At 41.3% G+C, this 24,701-nt stretch overlaps 1 protein-coding gene across 1 annotated transcript; it reads right to left on the bottom strand.

Annotated features, from left to right (window-relative positions):
• Positions 1-18,504: 18,504 nt before the first annotated feature.
• Positions 18,505-20,713, bottom strand: LOC148031599 (uncharacterized). Its single transcript, XM_087685180.1, has 2 exons — positions 19,852-20,713; positions 18,505-19,655 (listed from the first exon to the last, which is right to left on the bottom strand). Exons 1-2 carry the CDS (start codon positions 20,693-20,695, stop codon positions 18,913-18,915), a joined length of 1,587 nt encoding a protein of 528 aa, XP_087541306.1. The 5' UTR covers positions 20,696-20,713; the 3' UTR covers positions 18,505-18,912.
• Positions 20,714-24,701: the final 3,988 nt, after the last annotated feature.

Here is a 24,701-nt window from a genome sequence, read left to right as displayed (position 1 = left end):
CTAATAGCAATATGCAACATGAAGATGATCCCTAAATGACATTATGTGCTAAGAAAGATAAATATTCATATTGAAAATATGATTGAAAACATCCCTAAGATGACATGATTGCTACCACAACATATGCATATCTTACAGTAATACCCCATGTAGTTTTAAATACTTTTCTGTAAAACCTATGCACAAATAAAATGAATTTATAACACTTTCTAATATATGCACAAACAAAATGGCTGTGGGCTAACAGTACTAATTTGGATCTATAATGTTCTAATGATAAAAGATACATTTACTCGAAACTCAACTCAAACTCGCACTTGTGTCACCGTTGCTACTCGATCTTATCGAGCTAGCTCCTCCATCAATCTATCAAATCAAATGCAAAAAAGGTTGCAAGCATGATTTTCTTGTCAAAGTAGAGGCTATGTTGTGAAGTCCATAATTTCCATAATATTAGGATCATTGCTGGTGCTCCATCCACCAGTCATAATTAGAGTCTCATTAGACCACTCAGACTCTAAATCCCTTTCACTAGACAAAATCCAACTAGCAAGATCTAGCAAAAGTTTACATCCCATACCCTTAGTTTTCCTCGTGTATATGTTCTCTTTAGCACTTCATAAGGTTTATCCTATCTAAAGTAGTTTCTCTTAATTGGAAATTCCATCCATGAGTTTGAGAGTTTATTAGATATCAACTTATTTTGTATTCTTGGTAGGTGGTTGACATAGACATTTTTTCCCTTACCATATTCACTTATACTTGCTTCCTATTGAATAAAGTAATTCTATTTGTCTATATATATGTCTTTATTTCTTCTCACCCTCTCTTTGAATCGAAGGTAGAATAACCCAAGAGGTTTTATGTTATGATATAATATTATATAGCCTTCTCTTAAGGGCACTATTCTAGGATAAAATATTTGTTAGTTTGAATATTCCACTCTAATTATAGTTATACCAAAAGCTTATGATGGCATTTATTGAAGAATTAACCATCCACTAAAGTTAATTCCATCTCTCTCTCTCTCTCTCTCTATATATATATATATATATATATATGTTTAGGGCCCCTATATTGTAAATTACTTTGAGTAAGTAATTCTAAAGATATTCCACATGAGTTAATCTTATAATTTAATTGGCACATTTTTACATTGCCTCTCTGTTCTATTACATTATTCTACATCAAGAAAATCAAGATATTAAGCTTACATCTTCCATCCAATCAAAAACACAATAAAATAAACAAAGTAGTGCGGTTCTAACCCCCACATGCTCAATTATTTATATGCAACTATCCCATTTCACAATAAAAGTTCTAGTCTTTCTCATCTAAAACCTTAACTAAATCTCAAAGAAGTAGAACAACTCTCCTAAAAAATAACACTATTGTTAACCCTTTTAAGGATGAAAGTAGCAAAATAAAGAAAAGCATAATTAAATTTTTTGAAACACAAGTGAGTGCATGAGAAAAAGTTTGAATGGGACCAAAAAGGAAAATAATTCAAGTTACATGAGTGCCAGCTCTCTCTTGTGCAAGTTGTTAAATCAGAGAGTTCACAATGATGTATGGAATAATTTATGCTTTGTAAGCTTAGAAAGAATACAAGACATGTATTGAGAAAGGGCTAGTGTTGGATCAAAGGGCAGGTGGGTGCCCAAAAAATAGGAAATGTATATAAGACAAAAAATAAGAGGATAAGCTTATTCTTGGAGTGTGCAAATATGTGGCTCTCTTCTTGCTCTTGTGTCTATCTTGTTGTATGTGAGAGAGGGAGAGTGTGAGTGACAATGAGGGACTGGCTTGGAGAACCTATTGCTTCTCTTTGCTTCTTCTTGTTCTCCTCTCTTCTCTTCGTGTAATGAGCATGGCAAGTGGAGCATGGAGATGTAGCTTACTTGACTACATTCCTTGGATTGTGGAGCTATTGGTGGATTCCTGTGGCTAGACTACAATGAATGGATTAACGAGTAAGATCACTACATTCGATTAGAGAGTGCACATTGGTTATGTGAGAGGTAGCCATAGCTTGATTGCTTGAAATGCTTGAATCAATAAGCAGTCCATAGGTAGTTTCTGCCAGTCAACAAAGAATAGGAAGAAAGGGGTTCCCACAAGTAGGGGGCTTGAAGGAGTATTTGAGTTGGTTTCTTGTTTTTCCATTCTTTTTCCTAGAGCTTGTGTTAGATTTGTGTGTTGCTTTCGGTGTTTGTGTTGGTAAAGGCTTGGGTAGTACAAGAGCTATAAACATAGGGTGAGATAGGTGAGAAGGCCATCACTCATCATGAAGGGGAAGGCAAGGAGAGGACTTGCTTCACGTGGTCGAGAAATATGGCTTCATCACCTATAAGCTTCTAGGTATGCTCTCCATGTTTTATCTTGTACAAATTGCATGTGCTTGAGACATGGATACTCTTGTTTGATACGCTTGCCCTCTTCCTTTTGGCTTTGGATGAAAAGTTTGCATCTTCTAGAGCTTATTTTCTTTGCAAGTTCAAGAGTCAGTGCCTTGGCAATACAGCTTCCCATTTGTGTTCTATGTTGTGCAAATTGATCAAAAGGCATTGAGCCTTGTGTTGTGCCATTCGAATCAAAGGCAATTCAAGTTTCCGTGATGATTGTCCCATCCAAACTATCATAAGCCTTGTTCGAGATGCTTCGAAGCCTTGTTCGAGATGATTAAGATCGGTTACACACCAAATGACAAATGCTCACTTTACAAGTATTAACCAATCAAAATACTTCCTTACGGGTTGGGCATAATAGTCCTTTACACACTAGAGAGAACATGACGGCCTGTTGTTTACCTATTAAATAGGTGAACTCCCCGCCCACTTTTCTATAGGGAGTCTCCCTTGGCCAGTTTGTAAAGTGATGGACAAGGGTGCACTTTTTTTATTTTTAACCAATCAAAAAAATTATAAATATAATAGTTTTTACTTTTTTGTAAAATGTGTCCTTTTGGTGTGTAAAGGCTTTGTGCCCATGTCTACGCCTAGTTTTAGAAATTGCATGCCCACACTCTGGGCAGGGATTGAGCACCCACCATTTGGTGTCTAACCAACCTAAGGTTGTCCAAGAAGATATCAAAGGCTTTAGACCTTTGGAGCCGTCCAAATCCTTTGTGCCGCCCAAGTTAAGGCATCAAACATTGCCATTAATACATCCGAGTCACTAAAGCTCACCAAGGGGCTGTTAGGGCAAATAATTTCTCGAGGACAAACTTTTTAGCCTTATGCTTTGCATTGAAACCTCTCAAGTTCACCAACTATTGTTAGGCCAAATAACTCCTCAAGGACAAACTTTTTAGATAAGTAAGTTGAATACTTGAACTTGTGCTAATCCTTGACCTATGTGCCAAATCATGAATGTGGCCCAAACCTTGAAAACGTGGATGATGTTGGGATGGCATGTTCTGAATCCTTGATAATATTGGACTAAATTTTTAATATTGGGCTCATTCATTGCTTAATAGGCCAATCTATTGATTATTATGCCCATTGATTGATTCATTGGCCTGACCACTAGCTTTAAAGACCAATTAATGGAAATGAGGCCACCATGCCATACGACCACCTTGTTGACCCATGAACATTGTTCTAATGAAGATTCATAGAGTTGAGGTAGAGAATGTATTGAAATGCCACTTGATCGACTTACACTAAGCAAAGACCAACTATTGCATAGTGTCCAAGAGGACACATCTAGGGGTGCTCTCTAGTCATTGCTCTTTTCTCATATTAGTTCATTCTCTTTATCATCATTACTATTCTAGAAGGCAACATATGGCCATACTTTGCATGTTCTCACATGAAAGGTCATCTTGGTAGCTTGTGAATTGGCTCACAAGACATGTAATGAGCTAGAATACAAGGTGCTTGAGAGAATAGGTGTGCCTTGTACCACAGTTTTACATGTAATGTATCTATCGACCCTAATACTATCATAAGAACTAGTGCTATTTGAGCCAAGGAAGAAGCAACAATCACTGGGGTAGTCCCTTGAGAGACATTGTCCAAACCTTCAAGGGTGCTCAATGGAGTATTGCCACACCAAGGACATCCACATATATACGACAACTCTCTAAGATCTCATGTACAAGTGGCATGCCATGGTACTTCACATGAGTACATGGAGGATTGTTATACCTTACCATATATTTCCTAGAAATCTTGACCCCACACCATTTGGAAGGTCTTGCAATAGAAAATCTCATCATACTAGCATTATAAGAGCACTACGTTGGACTAAACACTTTGTACTTGGAAAGGCCATATACACTTGAGTTTAGATTGTCAAGAAGTTAGCAGTGGGAACACCTAAAGGGTTACCATAAAGGACATCTCATTGCTACAAGATCCCATTCTCCCCTTCACATGTTGGTACCCATACAATTGGAATACCTTGCATTCCTAAGAGTGTCATAAATTATTCAAGATTGGAAGGAGATGTCACAATAGGGGCACTAGCACAATCTTAAGTTGTTTCCATAATGTAATTATATCAACTATATATCTAGTCACCAAATTGCCATTTTAATGGTACCAAATTATTTGAGCCAACAAGCACAAGACCTTAGTTTTAAGGAACTTAATTTGGATTGAAAGTCAAAACAAGAACCCACTACATAAAGAACTTGGTTGTCACAATACTTAACACCTCAACCCCTTAGACTATGGCCTTTGTGAAAGGCATTGTGAAATTGAATGCCTTTAGGCCCCACACAAAATGATTGAAAGATCGAACTTAGGATCATAAGTCATTGAAGACACGAATACAAGAGTAACTGAAATACACAAAACTCTCAAAAGTCTGTACACACCCTAGGCTAACAAGCCTACGAAGGGTTGAATAGGTATCATCACATCAACGGTCTGCATCTAAAAATTGTGATTCCTCTAGATCCACACACTAAGGAAATATCCTCCATAGACCCAAGCATGCCAAACCATGATTCTCTCCCACAAAACAGCTATCAACACTTGGAGTTAGATCAAACAAAATATTACTAAGGATACTTGGAAGCTTATGGCACTCCATCCCTTAACTTTCAACTTTTCTTAGGGAAATTGGTGCAAGAAGTACCATGTGGAACTAAACATATTCCATTAAGAGAGGCTAAGTACCGTTGACTACACATGGTCAAGACATTGTAAAGTCAAGGGCCTAAACTATAGGCAGGGGTTGTGCTCAACTTCTTGAGGGTTCAAGAAATTTCATGAATCAAAGACGCTAGCATCAACTTGGGTTGTTTTCACCATTGACCATGTAACATGTCCACTTGTATTTTCAGGACACGTCTTAGCAGTCCATCGGAAAGGATGTCTAGAAAGCTTCGCCCGGCACTCCCATGGAACGTTACGAGGTTTGTGATCTAGGGCTTTCTACGTCTGCCACGTAGCGGAAGTATTCTGGCCGTTCCCACTTAGGATCGACCTGAATTAGGATTTTCCTGATTGGTCATTTCCTAACAGCAACTAGCGTCAGACCCAAGCAAACTACTTTACGCAGAAACGCTAGGTCCGAAGCTGATTCACGCTGCACTTGGTTCAAGGAGAATGGGAAACGAGAGGGATGCAAAGCTCAACCTCTCTGCCATAAGGCATAGTCCCATTCCGTTCCCCTAAAACAGCGTAAATCGGGTTCAAATACAACTCTAGGTCAACGCTTTTGTTGCTCGTGTTCTTTGACGATTTTCCTGCTGTCCATCGTGATTTGAGAAAAGTTCCCAGCCAACCGGGACCACCCATCCGTAGAACGGACCTGTGGCCCATCCTCCGCACTTTCCTCGGGTTGTTTTAGTTATTTAATTACCTAACATATTAGTTGGACATGTAACAACGAGCTTCTTTAATTAACCCGTTAGGCACTGGTTCCTTCACGTAATCTTATCAATTGACATAGAAAAACAATATCAGACAAGTTCCTTATTAATAGGTTATCATATTTATCTTTGAAATACAAAGAGTCCAGCACGTAGGCTTATCCAGAATCCACCCAAAGGCTTTCCAGCAATCCACAGGGATCACTATTCCAAGTTTCCGCCCGTAGACTAGTATGCGGGCCTCGAGATCCAATCCCAAGTCACGTTAGCCTCTTGTGCAGGGCCTAGAAGGTGAGGGATTTACGGCCAGAGCCCCCCCTGGCACCCAAGCGTCCTCCTGCTCCAAGTAGCGCTCAATGGAGAGACCACTCGCGGCGGGTTCGGTCCACTTTCCTGGCGTGGTCAACAACCTCCTTGGTTAGGGTCAGGAAGGCAGTCGGGGGTAACTGAAGTTGCCTCTCCCGTCAGGACTTCAACTTGAAGTATAGATATCCATTTATCTTTTAATTCATTGATCAAACAAAGCCAAACAGTGCTCTAAAATCTGTAGCAAGCACAAGCATTTCCATTGATCGTTTTTGTTGCCAAACTGCTAAGGAATGAATCCTTCCTTACGAATGCATCCAGCACTCAATCCGGGATGACTTGCAACTTGGCAAGATCCCCTATATCCTGGGTCAGGGCGTACCCTATTAACCCAACTTGGTCAAACCTTAAGTTCATTGGTTACTTCAATTTATCGGCTGGTCTTTAGTTTCCAATCAATCTTCTTTACTCAAGAAAGACTACTAAATTAGGATGATTATTCATCCTCTTGCAAGATAACTTGCGTAAGGACATGCCAACTTCATTGCCAGAACTTGGCCATCCCCTTGTGATCCAATCACAAGATCATATAACTCCGCACTTGTTGCGTAAGTGCTGCATCGAACTATGAGACTATGGAGTCACGAAACAATCTGTTTCAGGTTCTTTTAGGCTGATGTCGTTAGACCTAGGGTTTCCAAGTTTCATCTTTGTAAGATTCTCAGGGACAAACCCTATTTCACTTTACGATTACAATTCACTGTCCCTACATTCAGTGAATGTGGGCAAGTATATTTGGTTAACTCTAGAAGATAATTTTGAGATTACTTCCACATGATTCATTGACTATGCGTAAATTGATTTTTCAACCTTAACTCAACGGTTTGAGGTCAGTAGGTTAGGTTAATTTCAACTAATCTTCCCTTTTCTTTGCGAACAAAATTCATGCTAAATAAGCAACCTTTTTCTTGCTAATTTATGCAGTTGACAACGATAATTTCATAGAGTTTATGCATCATAAGAATCATTTCATGCTTTGCACTTTCCATGATGATTCATTGCGATATGGGTTAATAGTGCGAGATGCAGTTTATACTTCTAGGCTTAACTGAAGTATACTATTTTAATGGATAATAATCTAGTCTTATAATTTATTTCAATGCATAAGCTATTTGCTAAAAATGTGTTTATATTTTCTTAATTTGCATGTTTCATTTAAAAGTATTGATGCCTAAGTTCCTTCGACGTGAACAACTAGGACGAAAATATATCCTATTTTTAACAATTAACCTTGCAAGATTGAATTACAACGATATCAAATAATAATTAGGAAGGAAAACCTGGGCTTGGGGTGAGATATCCACGTGGATGCCGGGAGATGACCCTCCCGTGGCAGCGCCTTGGACTTTCTTCGGAGGCATCGTGATTGCAATCTTTCAGACATGGAAGCTGCTTTACAACTCTTCTTTGGAATTCCACCGTCGCTCTCTTGCACTATCCATCGAAAGTAGTTTTAGAAGGCTCCCTCCCTGAAGTAGGGGTGCTTCAAAATTTCTCACGCGACTAAGATCCATTGAAGCCATGGGGGAAGGCTTAATGGCCTTTATAAACTTGCACAAATGGGAATAGAAAGGTGTGGAAAAGACACAAGGTGCGGGAGAACTCCAAGGGAAAATAATAACCATAAAGGTTATAAGTAAGGGTCTAAGGATCCTTAGGCAAATTAGGAGAAAAGGGGCTTATGAGGGTTTACACACGGAGGGGGGAAATGATTTCGAGGCCAATGAGGAAGGGCTAAAGGAAAATTAAAAAACACGGGGGTTGGGTTCCAACTATGGGAAGGGGCATATAATGCTTTAAACACGGGGGTGGAGGGGGGGAGGGGGGTGGTAATAATAGGCACAAGTAGGGCCCTTGGAGGGTTTTACGACACGGGGGTGAAAGGGGTTTCAAGGGATAAAACACAGGGAAAGGGGCTTAAGGATTTATAAAACACGGAGGGGGGGTGGGTTCCAATATCCATGAAAAGAGGGCTTAAGGTTTATAAAGCACGGAGGGGGGTGGGTTCCAAGGCCCAAGAGACAGGGGGCTTATAGGGGTTAAAATTGGGGGGGGGAAGGTTTTAAAAGGCACAAGAAGGGGGTGAAAGGGGGCTTATCTAGCCCCTTAGAAGCTTCCCCTCAGAAGCTTCTATGGCTTCTTACGTGGCAGGAGGGGGGAATCTTCAACGCCTAATTTGGTTGGGCGCGGCTTCACAGCAGAGGCGACGCTGGCCTTTGGCAGACATCAGCGGCCCATCCCCACTCCCGGAAGCAGCAGCGAGCCTACTTGCTCTTTCTCTCCCCTCGCGATGTTGCAGAGTGCCGTCTCCTCTCCCTCATAGTTCAGAATGGCGGCCCTTTCACTCCCCTCTTCGCCCCCTCATCGCTGGATTTAAATAGGAGGGGAGGGGGATCCTCCCTCTCCATCGTGTCACTGCGCATGGTCCTCCTCCCTCCAAAGCATCCAACAAGGATGCTTAGTCATCCACCATTCCCTCCCTCTCCCCCAACACGAGAGTCGGCTGGGGAAAGGAGGGAATAATAAAAAAAGATTTTTGCCTAATTTAAAAGAAAAAATATTGTCCCTACTAAGAGGGTATTCATGAAAAAATGCATATTTCTACTACGGAGCTGTTACATTCTCTCCCCCTTAGAGGAATCGAGATGTTCTCATCTCGAGATAAATTGGGGATATTGATGGTTGAGAGTGCCTTCATCTACCCAAGTGGCATCCTCTTCGAGATAATCTTTCCACTGGACGAGTTAATCTCTCAAGGTTCTGGATCTCAATTGTCTCTCCCTAACATCTAAGATCCTATCAGGCCTTAGTTCAAGGACTCCTTGACTAGGCATTACAACTTGTTGATCATTAGGTACATATTTCTTCAATAGGCAGATATAGAATACGTTGTGAACCTTTAGGTTCTCAGGGAGTTGCAATCTATAAGCATTAGGTCATAGGCATTTGAGGATCTTGTATGCCCCACAATACCTTGGACTTAGCTTCTTGCAATCTCCTAAGGATAGGGAACTCTTCTTTGGGCGTACGCGAATGAAGACCATGTCTCCTTCTTTGAAGATTCTATCTTGACGCTTCAAATCTGCGTATGCCTTCTGTCTATCCTTGGTAACTTGGATGTCCTATCTTATTAACTTTATTTGGTCATCCATCTCTTCCAACATCTGCCTTGAAGCTTCAACCCTTAAGGTTGGATCTGAGAAGTTTAGGGGGACTTCGACAGTCATGACCATACAATGCTTGGAAAGGGGTCATCTGAATGCTTTGTTGGTAAGAAGCATTATAGGCAAATTCAACCAAAGGCAAGTATTGAATCCACCTTTTCGGCTCACGACAGCAGTATGCCCTTAGCATATCCTTGATTTACTCGCTCTGTTTGGCCATCCGTTTGGGGATGGTAAGCGGTGCTAAAACAGAGTTGAGTCCCAATAGCTTCAAAGATAGCTCTCCAGAAGTGTGACGTGAAGAGAGAATCACGATCACCAATGATTCTTCTGGGTAAACCATGTAGCTTGAATATTTCCTTGATAAACAATCTTGCAATGTCTGAGGCTTTATAGTTTGTCTTTACTGGAATAAGATATGAAACCTTAGTAAGCATGTCAACCACAACCATGATGGAGTTTGTATCCTCCCTGGACTTGGGGTAGGCCTACAACAAAATCCATACTGATGAATTTCCATTTTATTTGGGGAATGTCGAGCTGTTGTAGTTTCCCTGGCATCTTAACATGTTCGGCTTTGATACGTTGACAAGACAAACACTCGGTGACATATTTGAAAATGTCACCTTTGAGCCTCTCACAATGGTAGCTCTTCCTAACTGCATTAAGAGTCTTGGCATAGCTAGGATGTCCTGAGAAAGGGGAATCATGAGCTTTCCACAATATCTTCTGCTTAAGTGACTGACTTGCTGGTACACACAGCCTTGTCCTATAGTAGACAAGTCCATTATTGATAGAGAATTCATGATACTTAGCCTGCAACTTTTGGTTCTGATCCTTGATAGAGATCTCCCTCAGCATTGTTTGGTAGGCCGGATCATGGCATGCATCTTCACTAGCTAACTCAACTATAGGGTTGTTTAGCATAGATACTTTTGTAGCTAGAGATTTGGCTGTTGATGGATTCTGCAGGATTAGAGAATTAAGGAATGCCTTGCGACTGAGTGCATCGGCAACTACATTCTCTTTTCTTGGTCGGTACTTGATTTCAAAGTCATACTCCTCCAACACTTCAATCCACCGACGTTGCCTCATGTTGAGCTTGTTCTAGGTAAAGATCCATTTGAGACTTTTATGGTCAGTTACTAGAGTAAACTTGTTACCCAACAGGTAGTGTCTCCGAAGCTTTAGAGCGTGGATGACAGCTAGCAATTCCAGATCATGTGTAGCATAATTCTTTTCATGACTCTTCAATTTCCTTGAAGAGTATGCTACTGGATGACCTTCCTGCATAAGTATACACCCCAAGGCAAGTATGCTAGCATCAGTTACTACCTCGAACTCTTTATTGAGGTCTGGAAGTTTTAGAATAGGTGCTGATACCAAACTTTGCTTCAATCTGTCGAAGCTATTTTGTCGGGAGTTGACCATGCAATGGATGCTTGCTTCTTTAGTAAGTCCATCAGAGGTGCTGCAATCAAAGCATAGTTTTTGATGAAGATCTTATACCATCCTGTCAAACCGAGAAAGCTGTGTATTTCTTTGACAGATGTTGGTATTGGCCAGTCTAGCACATCTCTGACCTTAGCTGGGTCCACTGAGATTCCTTTTGATGATACTATGAATCCGAGATATTCAATCTGGCGTTTGAAGAATGCACACTTCTTCATCTTAGCATACAGCTTATGCGACCTTATTGTCTCAAGGACAATCCGAAGTTGGGGTTCATGATATTCTTCATGTTTAGAATAGACTAAAGTGTCGTCGAAGAAGACAAGCACAAAATCATCAAGATATGGCCTAAAGATATCCTGCATTAACCTGTTGAAGGTGGCAGGTGCATTCGTAAGTCCGAATGACATAACTACGAACTCAAAGTGCCCATATCTTGTATTGAAGGCCGTCTTGGGAATATCTTCTTCCTTGATCCTTATCTGATAATAACCTGACCTAAGATCAATCTTGGAGAAGATCTTTGCACCTTGAAGATGATCAAGAAGCTCATCTATTCTAGGAATAGGGTACTTGTTTTTTACCATTGATTGATTTAATCCTCGGTAATCAATACATAGTCGAAGTGTCCCATCTTTCTTTTTCTGGAATAGTACTGGAGCTCCCCATGGTGAACTGCTAGAACGGATATAGCCTTGTTCTAGCAATTACTTGAGTTGTTCCTTCAACTCAATTGCTTCTCGTATGGACATTCTATAAGGTCTCTTTGTAATTGGCACAGCTCCTAGTACTAACCTAATCTCATGATCCACTTCTCTTTGAGGCGGGAGTTCTGTCAACTCTTCAGGGAATATGTCCGCGTATTCCTTTAGCCAAGAAGGTCCTTCATTAGACTATTGCTTCTGATCTAACTTGTTGAGTTTGACCAAGTAGACAGGTAATGCTTTTCTGACTCCTTTTACGATCCGAGATACTTTGGCCAATTGGATTCTTGGCACTCCAGCCTCACCTTGGATTGTGACTAATTCCCATTCAGAGTTTCGAAAGGAAACTTGACCCTTCCCACAATGAATGTGGGTGTCGTTAGGCTTAAGCCAATCCATTCCAAGTAGACACTCATGGATACCTAAATTCATGACTCTGAATTTAACCGAAGTCTTCTTTCCTCCTAGAAAGAATTCCACCTTAGCAGTTTGCCTGGTACAAGTAACCTAACGACCATTTTCCAATTCCACAAGTAGGGTAGGTGCTTCTACTGTGGCTATTCCTAATCTTTTTACGCAAGCTGGTGAGATAAAGGGATGTGTACTACCACAATCAATCGAGGTCTTGAAACTTTTACCTTGATAGTCCGACGGTGTCTGAATCACCGAGAACTGGCGATTCGGCCCTTTCTTGTGTAGAGCGGCATGGACTGTCGCCCTTTCAAATTCAGCTTCCATGGTCGGATCTTCTTCTTCTTTGCACATTTGCCTATTAGCAATGCAGGCGGTTCTTCCTCTGCCTCGGCTAGCGGCTTCTTGACCATGGCCTGTTCCTTGGAAAGGCGCTTGGCGATGTCCCCCATCAAGCTTCGGACATTGCCTCTTGAAGTGACCGGGTTCGTTGCAGTGGAAACAACGGAGGTTTCAGCCATTGCTTTGAGTAGGAACGAAGTTGTCGACATTGTTAGTCCTTGCTTTCTTTCTTTGCCCTTGATTATGACCTTGAACTCTCTTCATTTGAGGTTTGAATACTCCTTTGTTCATGTCATTATAAGACCAAGCTTTGTTACCCCTTGGTCTAGATTGCACCTCCTGAATTATAGGTGCCGCTCGAATGAGTGCGTCCTAAAGATCTGATGGACTCATAGATTTGGGACGGGTATTAACTGGTGGATTTAAACCCACACAAAATTTGGAGACCTGTTGTGTCATGTCCATCTGAGGCGCATACTTTAAAAGTGAGACGAATTTAGAGCAGTATGCATCAAGAGTGAGTCCTAGCTATTTTAGCTCGTAGAACTCATTCATTTTCTTTGTGCGATAAGCAAGTGGTAAATATCTTTCTTGCATGGCTTTCTTCAGCTTCTCCCAGGTAACGGATCCCTCTACGATCCCTTGATCCCTGCACCATTGCTTCCACCAAAGCTTGGCTTCACCGGTGAGCTTTAGCTTGGCGAGCATAGCCTGATTGGCGGGTGCAGTATCAGCTGCTTTGAAGTAATCCTCCATGGATTCAATCCAAATTTCAGCATCAGCTTGGACGAATCAGCCTCTCCCGTCAAACTCGGGTGGCTTAATCTGCTTGAGAAGGAACTTCTTCTCCTGGATTACAGCAGTACTTGATGTAGGAGGCGAATTAGGAACCTGTACCTGGGGTTGTGCCTGGATAAAGGTTTCTTCACGTTATTATACGATAATCGTTATTGATTTATATTACATCTTCAATTCTGCTATCACATAAGCAATGTAGCTACTTAACTTTTTATCAATTCTCATGCACAATCAGACATTGATAAAAGGAAGTCTTATTCGTATTTATATGGGCATAGCCCTTTTCGGGATACAACATTTCTTGCGATGATAAGCCAACTGTTACATTTAGTTTGGGGAGAACAACGTTGTATTACATTTATCTACAGGAACTGTATAGTAGTATGGTTTCGAGTCATGGATCTTCAAGAATCGGTAAATCATTGGAAGTTCAAGATATCCTTTCCGCTGGAATCCATTCTTCTCATGGCGGCCCAACACTTTAATCCTGTCGGCGGGGATTACACGGGTTACTTTCTCATATACATATGAGTTCATCTCAACCCTCCGACCTCGAATATGTAAAGTTGAGTTTACGTGAGCTTCCACAAAAATGAACAGCTTCACGACTTTCAGGTCTTCCAACCACTTGATCCTTTTTAGGTTGGTTTGTAGATCAGCAAACCGGTGGGCGGCTATATAGTAGATTCCTGAGGCACCCGTCCATCTTCATTCCATGTACAAAGGTGATGGATTATAGATTTGCTCCAGGATGTTCATCATCCCAACCCTTTGTTGATAATGTGGAGAATGCATTGCAGTCATAAACATGACTCGAAATACCAAGAACTTGTTCCATGCTTCGTAATTCTGCAAGACAGCATTGAAGGTAAGGAAATGTTTGGACAGCAACATTTCCTTTACTTCAATTTATTAAGGCTTCATAAAAACAATTCCGATGTTGGTCAGCTCTGATACCAACTGTAACGTGTCCACTTCTATTTTCAGGACATGTCTTAGCAGTCCATCGAAAAGGACGTCTAGAAAGCTTCGCCTGGCACTCCCATGGAATGTTACGAGGTTTGCGATCTAGGGCTTTCCACATCTGCCACGTAGCGGAAGTATTCCGGCCGTTCCCACTTAGGATCGACCTGAAGTAGGATTTTTCTGATTGGTCATTTCCTAACAGCAACTAGCGCCAGACCCAAGCAAACTACTTTACACAGAAATGCCAGGTCCGAAGCTGATTCACGCTGCACTTGGTTCAAGGAGATTGGAAAACAAGAGGGATGCAAAGCTCAACCTCTCTGCCATAAGGCATAGTCCCATTCCGTTCCCCTAAAATAGCGTAAATCGGGTTCAAATAGAACTCTAGGTCAACGCTTTTGTTGCTCGTGTTCTTTGACGATTTTCCTGCTGTCCATCGTGATTTGAGAAAAGTTCCCGGCCAACCGGGACCACCCATCCGTAGGATGGACCTATGGCCCATCCTCCGCACTTTCCTCGACTTGTTTTAGTTATTTAATTACCTAACACATTAGTTGGACATGTAACAACGAGCTTCTTTAATTAACCCGTTAGGCACTGGTTCCTTCACGTAATCTTATCACTTGACATAGAAAAACAATATCAGAAAAGTTCCTTATTAACAGGTTATCATATTTATCTTTGAAATACAAAGAGTCCAACCCGTAGGCTTATCCACAATCCGCCCGAAGGCTATCTAGCAATCCACAGGGATCACTATTCCAAGTTTTCGCCCATAGACTAGTATGCAGGCCTCGAGATCCAATCCCGAGTCACGTTAGCCTCTTATGCAGCGCCCGGAAGGTGAGGGATTTACGGCCAGAGCCCCCCCGGCACCCAAGCGTCCTCCTACTCCAATTAGCACTCAATGAAGAGACCTCTCGCGGCGGGTTCGGTCCACTTTCCCAGCGCAGTCAACAACCCCCTTGGTTAGGGTCAGGCAGGCAGTCGGGGATAACTGAAGCTGCGTCTCCCTTCAGGACTTCAACCTGAAGTATAGATATCCATTTATCTTTTAATTCATTGATCAAACAGAGCCAAACATTACTCTAAAATCTGTAGCAATCACAAGCATTTCCATTGATCATTTTTATTGCCAAACTGCTAAGGAATGAATCCTTCCTTACGAATGCATCCAGCACTCGATCCGGGATGACTTACAACTTGGCAAGATCCCCTATATCCTGGGTCAGGGCGTACCCTATTAGCCCAACTTGGTCAAACCTTAAGTTCATTGGTTACTTCAATTTATCGGCTGGTCTTTAGTTTCCAATCAATCTTCTTTACTCAAGAAAGACTACTAAATTAGGATGATTATTCATCCTCTTGCAAGATAACTTGCGTAAGGACATGCCAACTTCATTGCCAGAACTTGGCCATCCCCTTGTGATCCAATCACAAGATCAGATAACTCCGCACTTGTTGCGTAAGTGCTGCATCGAACTATGAGACTATGGAGTCACGAAACAATCTATTTCAGGTTCTTTTAGGCTGATGTCGTTAGACCTAGGGTTTCCAAGTTTCATCTTTGTAAGATTCTCAGGGACAAACCCTAGTTCACTTTACGATTACAATTCACTGTCCCTACATTCAGTGAATGTGGGCAAGTATATAAGGTATAGGCGTTTCCTGAAATTTAACTTATTCCGAACGAGTATTCCGTAGCTTAGGTGTTTTAGGTTTTATGCCAATTTGGTTAACTCTAGAAGATAATTTCGAGATTACTTTCACATGATTCGTTGACTATGCGTAAATTGATTTTTCAACCTTAACTCAACGGTTTGAGGTCAGTAGGTTAGGTTAATTTCAACTAATCTTCCCTTTTCTTTGCGAACAAAATTCATGCTAAATAAGCAACCTTTTTCTTGCTAATTTATGTAGTTGACAATGATAATTTCATAGAGTTTATGCATCGTAAGAATCGTTTCATGCTTTGCACTTTCCATGATGATTCATTACGATATGGGTTAATAGTGCGAGATGCAGTTTATACTTCTAGGCTTAACCAAAGTATACTATTTTTATGGATAATAATCTAGTCTTATAATTTATTTCAATGCATAATCTATTTGCTAGAAATGTGTTTATGTTTTCTTAATTTGCATGTTTCATTTAAAAGTATTGATGACTAAGTTCCTTCGACGTGAACAACTAGGATGAAAATATATCCTATTTTTAACAATTAACCTTGCAAGATTGAATTACAATAATATCAAATAATAATTAGGAAGGAAAACCTGGGCTTGGGGTGAGATATCCACGTGGATGCCCGGAGACGACCCTCCCGTGGCAGCACCTTGGACTTTCTTCGAAGGCATCCCGATTGCAGTCTTTCGGACGTGGAAGCAGCTTTACAACTCTTCTTTGGAATTCCACCGTCGCTCCCTTGCACTGTCCATCGAAAGTAGTTTTAGAAGGCTCCCTCCCTGAAGTAGCAGTGTTTCAAAATTTCTCACGACTAAGACCCATTGAAGCCATGGGGGAAGGCTTAATGGCCTTTATAAACTCGCACGAACAGGAATAGAAAGGTGTGGAAAAGACACAAGGTGCGGGAGAACTCCAAGGGAAAATAATAACCATAAAGGTTATAAGTAAGGGTCTAAGGACCCTTAGGCAAATTAGGAGAAAAGGGGCTTATGAGGGTTTACACACGGAGGGGGGAAATGATTCCGAGGCCAATGAGGAAGGGCTAAAGGAAATTTCAAAAACACGGTGGTTGTGTTCCAACTATGGGAAGGGGCATATAATGCTTTAAACACCGGGGGCGGGGGGGGGGGGGGGGGGGGGGGGATGTTTGTAATAATAGGCACAAGTAGGGCCCTTGGAGGGTTTTACGACACGGGGGTGAAAGGGGTTTCAAGGGATAAAACACGGGGAAAGGGGCTTAAGGATTTATAAAACATGGAGGGGTGGTGGGTTCCAATATCCACGAAAAGGGGGCTTAAGGTTTATAAAGCATGGAGGGGGGTGGGTTCCAAGGCCCAAGAGAAAGGGGGCTTATAGGGGTTAAAACCACCCGGGGGGGAGGGGTTTTTGAAAAGGCACAAGAAGGGGGTGAAAGGGGGCTTATCTAGCCCCTTAGAAGCTTCCCCTCAGAAGCTTCTATGGCTTCTTACGTGGCAGGAGGGGAGAATCTTCAACGCCTAATTGGCGGCGGTGGATGGCTAGGCGCGGCTTCACAGCAGAGGCGACGCTGGCCTTTGGCGGACATCAGCAGCCCATCCCCACTCTCGGAAGCAGTAGCGAGCCGTACTTGCTCTTTCTCTCCCCTCGCAATGCTGCAGAGTGCCGTCGCCTCTCCCTCACAGTTCAGAATGGCGGCCCTTTCACTCCCCCCTTCGTCCACTCATCGTTGGATTTAAATAGGAGGGGAGGGGGATCCTCCCTCTCCATCGTGTCAGTGCACATGGTCCTCCTCCCTCCAAAGCATCCAACAAGGATGCTTAGTCATCCACCATTCCCTCCCTCTCCCCTAGCAACAAATTGCCTAATTTAAAAGAAAAAATATTGTCCCTACTAAGAGGGTATTCATGCAAAAATGCATATTTCTACTACGGAGCTATTACAGACCACTCTACAAGCAGAGTTCTAGGGACACCTACCTAATTTAGGCCTTGCTATACTACCTTGGCCCTAAGAAGCCATATCTGTCTAGTGTCTAGTGAGAATCTTCAAAACCAAGACCATGGTGATACTAGCATGGCATTTCATCCTCGGGCACAACCTCTAAGTGATATTTCAAACCAAGTCACACTTGAGCTAGTATACATCACTGGAGGCATCATCACCCTAGCATGATTAGACAATCTAGGGCTTAGCGATAGCTACTCTACAAGGTATGAAACTAACTTTCAAATTAAAGGGGTTTACAATCCCTAGATCCATAATAAGCTAAAGTGTCTTGATTGTGAAAGTTGATATTAATTTCTAAGTGCCACTTTACACCTTCTTGAGATGTTTTGATGATTGGGCAAAATTTTAAATGTAAACGCAATTGCACAAAAATTAATTGAAAAGTTTGATTTTATTGAAAGGAAAAATCATATTACATTCATTCACTTTCATTGAGAAAGAATTAAAAGCCTGTTTGTGCACTATTCACGGTTCATTACACCTGGAATTGTCTATTGTGATAAGAAGCATGTGTATGTGTTACTACAACTGTAAGGTCTCTTAGGTGCAAAATTGCTTGCTTTCAAAATTCTATATAAAAGGATGAAATAGCCTAGGAAGTATGGGCAATAGTACAAATGGAGGATGAAATGAACCTAAATAAAAAATCTATTGATACCAAGCTGTATTATGAACACTCATCAAATATCCTTCTAATTTGAGGAAAGCAAGTGGAGGTTGTTGGTGAGTCTATTTAAAAGGTCAAAGTCCCCCTCTGACACCAATTGAGGGATTTAGGGTTATAAGAATGCACATACACAACTTGAAGAAAAAGGAGCTTAAGAGAGCATAACAAAGTGTATTGAGTAGTATCAATAGAGAAAATTTACAAGACTCAATATGCCCTAAAGTGAGTAGGCCCACATATAAGACCAGGGGGGAAAACCTCCTAAAGAGGGAACAAGTGCCCTGGCAATCCTAAGTATGTTCCACACATCACTATTGAAATATGGTAACAAAAGTTACTTTCACAGGATGAAAGTATACCGAAAACTATACGAAATGATAATATTTAGTTGTGATTGTCATGGGTCCAAATCTTGGCTAAACAAGCAAATATGGTAGTATATATGGTGGAAAAGCACACCTGCACTCCAAGCTAGAACTAGTTTGGGGTGGAAGTGAACTTTTGACACCATATATGATGCCATATAGATGATAGTGGGTTTGGTTAGCCAGGAGGTGCTCCCATGTGATTCACAGAGTAAAAGATGATGTAGTTCGGGAGGATAGCCCGGTCGTCGTAGACGACGAGCTCGTCGTAGTTAAGGACGGGCCCGGGTACACCTTCAACAGAGTGGAAGCCGGGGGGAGGCTTGCTGAGCTGGGTGAGGTTGTGGGTGGACCGGTAGATGCGTCCCGCGAGGACCTTGGTGGCCAGCATGACCCTTAGCTGCTGGTGGTTGCCGGCGTTCATCCTGACGTAGTCATGGGCTTTGCTGCACGTCGCGGAGACGTAGATGCCTCTGCCGAAGCGCTGGAAGCGCGAAACGCGGCACTTGGCCGTCCGGAAGCCGCCCTCCAAGATCCCACATAGGCCGCAGCCCTCGATGGAGCACAGCAGGTCATCATCTCGATGATCCGTCGATTGCAGGCGGCCCAGCAGGTCGCACATGACCGTGGTGCCGTGGTAGCGCTGGAGCTCGTTGCCGTCCTGGAGCACCCGCCGCCTCACGTCCAGGTCTGCCCCCTCCTCCTCTTCCTCCAGCTGCTTGATCTTCGGCATCTGCTTCTTCAGATCCGCTCTGTACTCCTCGGATTTTCTCCTCCTCCACCCCATGTTGTTGACCTTGAAGATATACTGCACGACAGGCGACTCCATTGGCCGCTTCCATGCAAGCTTGAATTTCTCAGCCACGTGTATCCATGTGTCGGTGCTACGCTCATCCCCCGTGTTGAAAGTTATCTCAGTCACTGCATGACGATGTTATGTCAAGGTCACTCATCAAGATCAGATCGCAATACATCGTTGCCACAGAGAGACAGAGAGAGAGAGAGAGAGAACTCTCTCTCAAAGATAAAGGTCCGATACTAACCTGCTTTGCAATTGGGCAGGCAGAGAGAGACAGACAGACAGAGACAGAGACAGAGAGAGAGAGAGAGAGGATACACGGGTGCGCTCGAATGAAGTGCTGTTCCAGCTGATCGCCGCCGTTGAACACCCCCACACACTGCGAGCACTCTCGAACGTTGGAGCCGTGCACTGGCGTGCGCCATCGCGACACACGTGTATGGGAGGGCTTATCCCACCGATGCTGGTGAAGGGCGTCGAAGCTGTTGAAGCTCTCGCCGCAATCGTCGCACGACACTTTCATCGTCGTCAGCAAAATATCCTTACTGTTGATCGGATCCTTCCGATCATGCGTCCCGCCAACAACATCATGAGTGCTGCCGCCACTGATCAAGGTCATGGCAGCCATCAATCGATGGCTGAGATCATTGGTGCCAACATCCGCCAACCGATGTCGAATTATTAATGCCAACGTCTGCATAGCCGCAATCCCATACAGAATTACTAATGCCAGCGTCTGTATAGCCGCAATTCCATACCGAATTATTAATGCCAGCATCTGCATAGCCGCAATCCCATGTCGATTTATAATTAATGCCAGCGAGGAGACCGGCATAGCCGCAATTCCATGCAGATCATGGCTGGTATCCCTGCAATGCTGCTCCAGCGCCGGCTTGCTGTCGAAGGAGCGCCCGCACTTGGGGCACTGCAACCGATCCCCACTTGTAGTAGTAGATGTGTGAGAAGCAGCGAAGTGCTGAAGCATCGCACCCTCGCTCGAGAAAGACCGATTGCAACTACAATGCTTGCACCTAACGTCTCTGATCGCCATTGCCAATCTCTCTCTCTCTCTCTCTCTCTCTCTCTCTCTCTGTGTCTGTGTCTGTGTGTGTCTGCGCGTTTGATAACTCGGTTGTGAGCCACATTTATCTACAGAACCCATCTTGACTCGACTGTAGCTCGATGGCCAGGAAAAGATTCCGACAGTGGCATTCGAAGTCTCCAGGTCTTTTCTTTTATTTTCTTTTCTAAAACCCAATTAATAGCTGTAAAGTTATATATTCTTTGACCCATGCTCATTTTGGATTTCAGAAAACTTTCAGCGCGAATTGATTATTTCACGAATTTTTACACTCCGTATGTTGTCATTTGTGCTAGTTGTGGATGTGTGTGTGTGTATAGTGCCCTATGTATTGAGTATAGTAACTCCACATCATTATCTCATGGAGAATTTTATAGGTATCCTTAAACTTTGTTCTTAAACTTTGTTTAACGCATGCTACTGCTAGCCTTCCACTTTGGTCCTCAGCAAAGGTTTCACAACAAACTTGTTAAGAAGGGAAGTAAATGCTTCATTTTGCAGGATTTCACAGCTAACTTGATTGAGAAGTACAAATACAGTCACTTTTAAATTTTATTATACGAATCTCAATATTTTTGTGGCCACCACATGATAAAGGCCATTATATTTCATAGTACGATTTGGGAATCTTAGCAATGATTCAGTGGAAGGGAAAGAGAAGGGACATAGTTTTCTTGTTCTACAAGCAACTGTATAGAAAAAGCAAAGTAGTAGTCAAGTAGTAGTCAAGAAAACGAGTCATAGAAAGGTTACACAACAATTGGAGAAAAAGTCTCAAGGTAAGAAGCAAAAGAAACACAAAGAGCAACAAACAATGTTATTAACTTACATCAAGACATTATACATTATAAAATAAGATGAATGCTTTCGAAATTAAGAGCATTGTAGAGATTTGATATATATACGATCACCTTTAAATTATTTGATGCCACAATAAGAGATGGAAAAGCCATAACAAATCTATGTGGTGTCAAGGTGGTCATTCTTAAAAACTTGCTTGTATTTAACTTGTTCTCAATGGCCTACTTTTAGGAAAGAATGTTAAGAGCAAAAGGAAAGAATGCTAATAACAAAAGGAAATAATGTGAATAACCAAAGGGCAACAATTGCTCACCCACTTTCTTTGAAGGCCACTATTCATTTGAACTTCCATGAAAAGCACGTGATGATGAGGCTCTCTTTGCCAAAGATGCTGGCTACTTTGAAGTCCTTCACTCTGGGTGTGTACCCATTTACATTGTTCCATTGAAGTCACTTATAGGGGGTAGAGAGAGAGAGAGATATATATATATATATAAAATAATGATGAGGTTGATTGATTGCTATAGAGGTAAAAAAGAAAGAGGTGGTAATTTTTCAATGTGTTCTCAATATGTATAGAGAGCTCAAACAAAGAAATCCTTCAAAACATGGATATCCATTCTCGATATGTATAGAGAGCTCAAACATATCAAACGAAGAAATTCTTGACTGCATATCCAAAAAATTAACTAACGAGTCAAAGGCAAGATTTATCTCGGGCTTTTGATTCCTTGGTAAGGGTGCATTCATATCATGTGACTCATTGCAATTTTGTATATGCAAGTTTCCTTAAGCATATCAAATACAACCTTTCGATCTTCTAGAATTTAATCAATCCATCATCATATCAAATACTATGCTATCTTATGATTTCTCATAAGTTTTGCACTTAGAAATTGTATCTTCTTTACATCTAATTAAGCATTTCAAATATAGTCTACATGTGTTGGTTTTGAATGATAGGGCTATACTCAAGCTTTAAGAAGTATTAGATCATGTTAGTCTTTTGTCATCATAGCTCTTTGTTAGCACTGCCAATTAGGGCATATGTACTCTAATGGTGAGATAACAAGGTGGTTCTTCTTAAAAAACCATTACCCTTAGCTAACATGAGTTGAGGGGCCTACTTTTCACAAATAAAGCTGCTAACAAAAGGTTACTACATGCTTAACCTTCTGTGGAAAGCACATTGTGATGAAAATCCCTTTGTTTGAGTGGCCAATCATTCTAGGCTTCTTCAATTTGGGGGTGTACCTATTTTTATGTCATCATTGTTGAGGTCACTTACATTACAAAAAAATGGAAGCATAGACATGGTTAATAGTCATAGCCAACATAAAATCTTTTTGTGCTTTTAAATGTGGCTATAAATGTGTATTAAACTAAAAGGTTTAAATGCAATTATAACTATGATCATTATAACTGCACAAAAAGTAGAGATAAAATGTGAAACCTACTGCTAATTAATTTTCATTCTAAGTCAAGTCTTCTCAAGAGAATGGTGGAAGAAGGGCTCATTACAGGCGATTAGGCCCATAAACGACGCTCCAAATGCATTTTCTCAACTTTTTAAAAAAAAAACTTAAGAGTGCGTCTACAATCATGACAAAAAGCCCATTAGAAGACCCCTATGCAACATCACATTTATCTTAAGTCGTATAAATTTGATTTTTTGTAGCTTTATAAACACACATTTTTAATATTTTTATAGTCATATTCACATGATTATAAGCACACAAAATAGGGGAAAAAACCAGGAAGCTGATAGTTGCAGAAGTGTGGCTGAAGCCACAATTTTGCAATTAGTAGCTACCTAGTTTTTTTAATCCTCCCTTGCATACACATTGCACTTTGTTTATATGAACTTAACTCACATTGTATTAAAATATATATATAATATCATTACTTGATATGAAAAAGTTGAAGGACCAAAAAGAGACGGACAAACCTATACTCTTTCTTGCATTATAATTGAAATATGAGTTTACAAAAATGCCAAGTTTGGCTTGCTTACAATATTTGAAAATTGAAAGCCATTAAAGCTTTCAATAAAGCATCCTAATGAGTATGCATTAGTGGTGCATGTGGGGCTCCCTTTCTAAAAAGTGTTTGCTATGGAGACAAGGATTCAGATCTTATCGTGGCAATGTACACATCGTACATGGAGCAAGTTTGCTCTTTATCATACACCTCCATCTTCACTTGCAATGCTTTACTAAATATGCAAGCCATTGCACCACAAAGTAATATGGCACATACAATGACATACACAAGGATATATGTCTCCATCTATAAAACCACAACCAACAAATGAAATTAAGTACACTAGATATTAAAATAAAGAAGTATGGATCAAAAACCTTAAACAATATTAAAAACCTCACTCATGTTGTTACACACTTAGTGACATGATGTTATTAGTCTTCTGCAAAACACACACACACACACACACACACACAGAGTTGTTTTTATAGAGAGGTAGTCAAATTGTGAATCACATTTATTGATGCATGTAAAAATACAATCTTTTACACGCTCAAACACATGTTGCTCATATGCACAACACAAAGAGATGTTTTTATAGAGATGTGGTCAAACATTGAACTACATTTACGAACACATTTAAAAAGGTGTTTCTTATACCCTTGTACTCACCCATCCTCTTACATGCTCAAGCCCACACTGCTAGATTGCACAACATAGAGAGCGATTTTCTTACGCCATTGTACTCACCCATCCTCTTACATGCTCAAGCCCACATTGCTAGATTGCACAGCATAGAGAGCTATTTTTATAGGGAGGTGGTCAAACCAATAGAATGTATTTACATGCACAAATAAACATACTTATTGCTCCACATAGTCTATGCGTACAGCTTTTTCAACCTCATCTTAATCAAAAGTAGATTTAAAAAAGCATAGCAAGAATAGACAAAGGAAATAAATCTAACCATTGAGAGGCTAAAGGAAAAGGAGAAAAGGAAGTTATCTCTATATGATGTCACCTTGTTTGAAACCTATGGAGCTTGCCTTGCCCCCCTTCACAAATATAAAGGCCACCTTCTTTAACCAATAAGAGAAAGATAAAGAAGTGAAATAAGAATAGAATGAGTAAAATGAAGAGGGGAAGGAAAAGATAACAAAATGAATTCACCTTCATATGTGTGGAGAAGAATAGTGGGCAAGGGATCCTTTCTCTATGAAAGCTCTCAACCATGATATCTTTCGCATGGGAGCTCATGGTCTCATCTTGTGTCTTTTCCATCGAGATCCAGTGCTTTCTCAAC

This window comes from Lygodium microphyllum, chromosome 9 (assembly GCF_053477565.2).
Source record: "Lygodium microphyllum isolate KBCC chromosome 9, Lygodium_microphyllum_v1.1.10, whole genome shotgun sequence".
Taxonomy (NCBI): domain Eukaryota; kingdom Viridiplantae; phylum Streptophyta; class Polypodiopsida; order Schizaeales; family Lygodiaceae; genus Lygodium; species Lygodium microphyllum.
This window is presented reverse-complemented; position numbering and strand designations above follow the sequence as displayed.

Bases quoted from the DNA above. Each gene is read 5' to 3' on its own strand.
- LOC148031599 (XM_087685180.1), bottom strand. From the start codon at position 20,695: ATGGGTTCTGTAGATAAATGTGGCTCACAACCGAGTTATCAAACGCGC. The intron at 19,656-19,851 runs GTATCCTCTCTC...ATCGTCATGCAG, and splicing joins CTTCATTCGAGCGCACCCGT to TGACTGAGATAACTTTCAAC.